Here is a 7,833-nt window from a genome sequence, read left to right on the forward strand (position 1 = left end):
TCGGCTAAAGCTTTTTTTACAAAATAAGTTGTCTCATTACAATTTTTAAGTGCTGTTTTTTTTTCACTTAACACTTATCCCTGCTTATATTTAATTTTGTACACCGGTGTCCATTGAATTTACGCGCTCTTGAATCTGCAAAATGGACTGGGGAAACTTTATCAAGCTCCCGCTGTGCCATACAATCGCCTCAAGAAGCTCCAAATTTTTCTCATGCGTTCCTTGCACTTTATCAGCAAATTTAATTTCACCACCATAAATGGCTTCCTCACTAAATGTTCGTTTGGATTCACAGCGGACACTTGTAACGTACTCTTGAAGGAAGCGGATCGAGGTGGTCCTCGCTAAAACGTGTTTCAGAATAATTGATTGATTGATTGATTGATTGATTGATTGATTGATTGATTGATTGATTGATTGATTGATTGGTATGCGAAGTTTAACGTGCCAAAACCACCATACGACTACGAGAGACGCCGTAGTGGAGGGCTCCGGAAATTTTGACCACCTAGAGTTCTTTAACGTGCACCCAAATCTGAGCACACGGGCCTACACCACTTCCGCCTCCATCGGAAATGCAGCCGCCGCAGCCGGGATTCGATCCCGCGACCTGCGGGTCAGCAGCCGGGTACCTTAGTCACTAGACCACCGCGGCGGGGCTGTTTCATAATAACGTTATGATGTGTAGGTGTACAGGCTGCACATCGGTATAGGCGTTTTGAGCGGACGCTCGGCGCCGACATTTATTTATTTATTTATTTATTTATTTATTTATTTATTTATTTATTTATTTATATTTCACCTACATCGCCGTGAGGCATTACGTAGCGGAGGTACACATAATAATTTAACTACATAGTTTTCAATCAAAACAATAGATTCAACAAATAAACCAGCACTAAAAATATTTTAAGAGAAAAAAAGAAACACTCGAATATTGGTGAGTGAAAACAACGTCACAGTCATGCATTTGAAAACACGCACACGCTTCGAGACAGCAAACCATTCTTAGTAGCAGTGATATTGTAGGAGTTGTTACAATGAAGAAAAAAAAGGATTCATTATCAGTTTCACTGACGAGATCATCCGGTAGACGGTTCCATTCCTGTATTGCTTTTACGAAAAAAGAACTACCGAACTACCGAAACATTCACTGCATCATCTCGAAGTATTGTCGCTTTCACTGTAAAAGCAACTTCTTTTCCATTTCACGAGAAGAGAAAGAGGAACAGTGCACGGGTTGGTTCTTTGCCCTGGGCTGACTCGCTGCGAAGAGTGACAACACCTTGCTTTTCGCTGTCTTTCGGCGCCCAGACGGCGGGAGGCAGACGGGCAGAAGTCCAATGACGTCTGCCGTGTTGGCGCTGCCTACATTGGCATTCAGCACATCTGCCCTACGAATAAGCTTGACGACAGGCTTTCGCGGTGGTGTAATACATCTTGTTAAGTGCGGTGTCAGTCCCTGACGGCTGGGGTCTAGATGTGCTGACATTCACTATTCCTGCACCGTTGCCAAGTATTGCCCCCTACAACAGCTATCGCATTATCGGGACAATGAACACGAGCCGAAGTCGATACTTAATGCGCGACTTCAAAAGTAAACTGTTCAGTGGTGTCATTGTGGACGGCGAGAAAATTGCACGTCACAGCCCATACAGAGAGCGACGATCTCAGACTTGGCGTTTTAAAATTCCATTTGTGGCTCAAAGGTCTGTGAAAACGTTTCTAAAGATAAACAATGTGTATCTATGCGATGCAAATGCGATACGCTTACGAGACACACCATATACGGTCCGCTTCAGAATGATATTTCTCGCATGCGGATGGGTGAAGTAGTCCCGAACCTAATTAACACGGGTGTGCTTGTACTTCGCCCCCTATTCCCGCTCCCCCTCCTTCTCATTTGTACGCGGCCACCGATGTCCGGAAATAAACATGCACTCTCGAGCTTGGCGACACTACACGCGATCATTGAAGATACCACATTGGCGAAGCTAGTTTTGTGTCAAGCGAGCATTGTGGCTGTTTTACAGCGAAATAGGTTTTGAGATCACAACATGAGTAGTGTGGGCCGTAGTTGTAAGCCGCCGCTACCGCCGATGTCCTTAACCACTAATTCGCAAAGGGATAAAAAACCAAGTAAATAAAGAAACATCAACAACACAATAGTATTCTTACCCGGGTTCCCAGCGTGCCAGCCCAGTATTCCTCCGCTGTGCTACGGCGGCGCTAGGAACTCCGCGGCAAACTGACCCTAGGCAGGCGTCAAGTCGGGAAAGAAATCGTATTATATGTGTGCGATAAAGCGTTTACAACAGCAAATGAACAGCCAGGCGTCACACAATGCGAAATGCGCAACAAGTGGGCCATCGAATGGTACAACCCATTACAATGGCGCAAGGCATAATTCCTCATCCTCGTCAGCCTCAGCAGAAGAAGTGCACGAAATTTCTTCCGAGTGTGTAACGGGTATCACACTTCACCTAAAGATATCGAAGGATGGCATAGTGAATGCCTGTACGAAATTTACGATAGCTTATGGCGCAGTCGGTACCCTGCAAATTCGTTGTAGTAAATACCCATAAAGAGTTTTAAAAAGTTGCTCTTCCAGCTTTTGCTGTGAATTTTCTGCGCGTTCCCTGCAAACTTGGCGGTTTTTTTTTTTTTTACAATGCTGCAACTATGTCAAAAGGAAAACCGCTTCTAAAGTACTCAATTATGCATTTTTGCGCGCCATTCTACCTTGCTGCTGGGTAGTATAGCGAATACGGAGATTCACGAGCTGTGTACCCCAGTGGCACGGTTTTCACGGAGGATGTCTGCCATGACGAAAATCTTTAAAAAACGTAGAGTACTCCGGCAACATTTTTTACCTTGCCTCTTTTCTCGTTTCTATACCATGAGTCAGAAACTACGAGCCTCCGGTCCAGATCCTCCCTCGGGTATCTTCCACGCTTGCGCTCAATTAGAGTGTCAGACGGTCTTTACCATCCATCAGGCCCGCCCTGTCTTTGTCGCTTGAAGGCCGAAGCCGTTGGCAGCACTCTTTGTTGGCAGAACGAGATGCGCAACGTCGCGAACACGCACGGCCTACTTTCGCAACGCCTCCCCAAGCGCAACGTGACCCTTGCCGTAACCGCGCGCACTTCCCCGGGATGACGTCGAAGGCTACGTCAGTCAAGTTGACGAAGCCCGGGACGGTGTTCCGCTGCTCAAAAGATCAGTGCTCGCTCTTTATTTTTGGTCCACAAGGGAGGCCTCGGTACCTATAGAAGAACGCCGCCAAAATAGCTGATTAGCGAACCCGCGGAAGCAGGTTACATTACAAAAACCGTCGCCCGCTTGCACTGTGTACCCAGGCAATCGCTCCGCAGGGTCGGGCGCCAAGCCGCGTACCGTAGCTTCGCCTTCTAAGCGCCACCACCACTATCTGCGGTGTACCTTTGTCTCCGAGTGATCCGTCTTCCCTTTCTTTACTAGTGTTGGCTCCTCGCAGCCTTCCTTTCGTCTTCTGACTTTTTCTCGCCGCTGCGACTGTTCCTCGGCGCGGGGAGAGCGTCTGGATGCACTTGTGAACGAGGACACAAAGAAGCGAGGCCTGGTCGCGTTCCAAAGTTTGTTTTTAGAAATACGCAAAGTTCTCGCTGGAGTCCCCCCCCCCCCCCCCTAGGGCGTCCGCGCGGATAACTCTTTGAACCCGTGTACGCCCAAACTGCCCTCTCCCTCCCTTATCCCATTTCACCGGGCGCCTCGCAAGTCCAGGGCGTCGCCGCTGTGTAGACGCTGCCACGGCCGGGCTAGAGGAGCGGCAGGGCTAGAGGAGCGGCAGGCGCGCGCTGGTGCCGCTCCTCTAGCCCGGCCGTGACGCTGCCTGGCGATTACTGTTTCGCGGAAGCAACCGCAGAACTCGAGCCCCATGTTTCGCGAACCCTGCCCACAACAATACGCACGCTTCTTTGTTTTTTTATTCGTTTGCGTTTTTCGAAACAAACGCACCCACTGGGCTCATCTAGAGACCGTGGGTCCGTATCCACAAAAATATATCTTGCTCAATGAAACTTGCCCTTGCAATATGTGGTGATGCTATGCCCTTTGCGAAGCCGAGTGGCTGTCAGTCAAGAGTATTCCGGAAGCAAATGCTTAAGCATGCATTAAGAGAGAGGTGCACAGCTTTATCACTTCACTCACATATTGCTACGTGTATCAATGTGTTTCCCGCATTCCTGTGGGCGTTTTCCTTAGTACATTGGTCGTTATTATTTTTCATTACACGGTGCACTCTTCAATACGATGATTCATCGAGCTTTTGAAGGCCGCCATGGAGGACAAGACGTGCGCACCAATAAACAAACAAGAGAAAGAGGTGTCCCTACTTTAGTGATTCAATATATCTACTATCTCTGAAGAGTCTCGGGCCAATCAACGCAAACAAAAGCCAGTGCATACTTTTTTTATGGTTCCGTCGAGCAAGCCATAGTTTCTTTATGTCGTTTAGTTTTTCTTTAATTTAGATGAATCACATAACTTGCTGATTACTGTTGTGAATCGCAAGATGTCAAACTGCAGGTTGCAAAGGATACAAGAAGTGCGTAACTTCGGTGCCTTCAAAGAAGTAATATTCAAGCTAATAATTTTTTTTTGTTCGCGTGTAAATAGCAAACCGCGTAACTCGAGAAACATCTTATGGCTACAAGGCCCGTTACAACGAAGGCAGCCAGATCATTGAGTTGACAGTATATCTACCTTGGCATGTTCTATAACCAAGCTCCGTTTATTCGAGCGTTTCGGGATATCGTTCAGATGTCATCACAGCATTCACTGCTCTCTGCTCTGCCATCAAATCGGTGGTCAGTTATAATTTACGACAAAAGAAGAGTAGTGCAGTCGATGATTGCGGAGAACAGATAGGCGGTCAGGTGAAAATAGGGAGTTTGCAAGTATTAACGCGATAGCGTTAAAGAGCTCGTTTTGTAGAAATCGCGGCATTGGCGTCGTTTGTTGTGAGCGAAAAACCATCATATGCGTCATCGAAAAATAGAGAACGATGCAAATAAAGTATAAATAATAAAACAACCCTGGAGCAGAATGGGGACCGAACCAGGGTTGTTTAGGTATGACTGGAGATCAAACCCGGGTCGTCTGCGCGGTGAGCGGACGTTCCACCACACGGCCACGTCTCTGCTCGTGAAAACAGTGAAAAAGAACTTTCTCTGCTTGGAAATGCAGTGAAAGCAGCCTTCATGCTTCACAAACACACGCGCCTTATATGCATGCTTCACAATGCGACATGAAATATTGTAGTAATGATTCGTGGTATACAAACGTCCATTGCAAACGGGCGTCAAAGTATGTGACTATTATAACGCCTCTGTGGTTGAAAGCCGGTACTCCACTTCAAAAGGCACACACGCTACTGCACCTATTTTCTTAAGGCCAAGTAGTGGGTGCAAAGCAAATTGGAAAAGGTTTCGTGCAGTAAGTGTTTGAAATACGCACTAGGAACAGCATGTCGGTATCCCGTTCAACTCCTGAAAGCGAAGCTTTAGGGTCCTCTAACTTTGTATGCAGAATCACTTCATACAAGGTAATGTGGATGTCTGGGTGAATTGATACGTCATACTGGAAATTAGAGCAGTTTTCCTTGTTATACTCGTGCTTTCTCTTTCGCGCTCTTTTGATTTCGTTCATGCAAGACAATGTAATATCAGGTCATTGACTGGACAATATCTCGTGCATAGGGGACTGAAAAAGCTTATGACGATGTTCAAGAGGTAAAGGTTATGAATCCTAGCAGCGCAATCGATCGCACGGTGGATATTAGAGATGCTAATGCTTATGGTGTTCAAGAGCTAGAATGTGCAAACATTAGGAGGCCACTTTGTCCTGCATCAGGTATTAGATATTCTATTGGTGATGTTCAAGACGCAGAGTGTGCAAACACCGGTTGCACGATTTGTCCCGCGTTTGATGTTAGGCTAACGATGATGTTTAAGAAGTAGAGCGTTAATGCGAGCGGGGAGGGCAACATGCCCTGCCTTGGATACTAGATATAGGTTGATAGTGATGTCCTGTAGGTGGAATGTGCAAACACTTGAAGGGCGATTTATTCCGCTGTGGATATTAGGTGGGCTGATTAATATGTTCAAGATGCTTAGCGGGCAAACACTGGCAGGGCGATTAGTTCAGAACTAGATTTTGGATGAACTAGCCGTGATTTTCAAGAGACAGAGGGTGCACACACTATAGACGAGGGTCTTAAACCGCAAACGCCATGCCTGCGTCATTTACCTTACTTCACGACTAGCTAGTTCAACTATAGTGTACTAGTCCAACCAGCTGGTTCAATTGCAAGCTGGTTCAACTTCTGCGCTTCAGAATCAGAATTATCAATCTGTTGATTTAACAAATGTGTATTTTCAGCGCTTCCGACAAAACATCTCTTGATCCCTGCGAAGTTCTCAGCTGCTAAAAGTCCTCAGTGAAGTTTATGTGCATCCATTCAATGAAGTGTGTGTGAACGCTTGATGTATTATTATCAAATTAAAAAAAACTGATCAAGCGGCTTAGTGACAGGGGCGTGCTAACTCGTGCTAATGATCTGGCAAAAAAAATATGCCGAAGTGGTTTGGAAACGCTTACGTGCACAACTAATGTTTAATGTACACCGAGAAAGCAGGGGCGGCGCCAGGATGTTTTTACTGGGGGGGCAACCACGAAAAGTGAGTTCCTCCGGGGGGGCAAGCTAGCTCTGCTCCTACTAGGTTTTCAATATATGCTTCCGGGCACTTGGGTGGGCTTAGGGGGGGCAGGCGAGAATTTTGGGGGGGGCTCCAGCCCACCCTTGCCCCCCCCCCCCCTGGCGCCGCCCCTGCGAGGAAGTAGGTGCATACTCACCAGCTAACCCCGGCTGCTGCGGCTGCATTTCCGATGGAGCCTGAAATGTTGTAGGCCCGTGTGCTCAGATTTGGGTGCACGTTAAAGAACCCCAGGTGGTCAAAATTTCCGGAGACCTCCACTACGGCGTCTCTCATAATCATGTCGTGGTTTTGGGACGTTAAAGCCCACAAATCAATCAATCGCCACGTAACCTTTCTTTTTTCCTTGTTTTTCAGGGACCGTATTCGCACGTCCATCAATGTCCTCGGCGACGCCTTTGGCGCGGGGATCGTGTATCACCTGTCCAAGGGGGAGCTGGACAAGATAGACGCCGAACACGCCCGGCTCGAGCTCGAGATGGGCGAGGCCGGCCGCAAGGGCTCCTACATGCGGAGACCCAGCGGCATCGCGGCCCCGGGATCCTCGGCGCCGCCGGACTACGGGGCGAATCCCGGAGGCCAGAACTTCGTCGAAGGAAACAGCGAAACGCAGATCTAAGAAGCGGCCGAGGAAAGGCCGCGAAAAAATGGCGGAACGGGCCATGTTTCGAGTTCGGGCCAACTTACACGCCTTCCTGTTCCCTCCTGGGCGCCCCCCGATAGAAGCCGCCGTGACGTCATCCGAGAATTGCGCAACGGCGGCAACTTACACCCTTCAGAAAAAGCGTTAGCCTCCTCTACACGCGAGCTTTCTTTCCGCGACACTGACTGTCGTAATGGAGTATTTCGCCGCAGCGCCACCGTTCCGGTCTTCACTAATCTTCACCGGTCTTCACCGGTCTTCACCCGTCTTCACCGGTCTTCACCGGTCTTCACCGGTCTTCACCGGAACCGCCTTCTTGCCCACTAGACTGCCGACGTGAAAACGGCTGCAGGTGGTGTCGGTGACCGTTAAACGGTAACGCTGCGTTGAAATCTCCCCATCTTTGCGCGTGCTTTCCATCGAGACCCTGTGAAA

The 7,833-nt window shown here is 48.2% G+C and overlaps 1 protein-coding gene across 2 annotated transcripts in view; it reads left to right on the forward strand.

The window, feature by feature from the left end:
• LOC119164459 (excitatory amino acid transporter) overlaps nt 1–7,539 on the forward strand; it is a 166,260-nt gene extending 158,721 nt beyond the window's left edge. For both annotated transcript variants that reach the window (XM_037416651.2, XM_037416650.2), the window contains exon 10: nt 7,113–7,539. In XM_037416651.2, coding sequence (XP_037272548.2) covers nt 7,113–7,374 — 262 coding nt within the window. In that variant the 3' untranslated portion in view covers nt 7,375–7,539. The remainder of the gene's footprint in view (nt 1–7,112) is intronic.
• Nucleotides 7,540–7,833: the final 294 nt, after the last annotated feature.

The sequence above is a fragment of the Rhipicephalus microplus genome, chromosome 8, assembly GCF_043290135.1.
Source record: "Rhipicephalus microplus isolate Deutch F79 chromosome 8, USDA_Rmic, whole genome shotgun sequence".
Classification (NCBI taxonomy): Eukaryota; Metazoa; Arthropoda; class Arachnida; order Ixodida; family Ixodidae; genus Rhipicephalus; species Rhipicephalus microplus.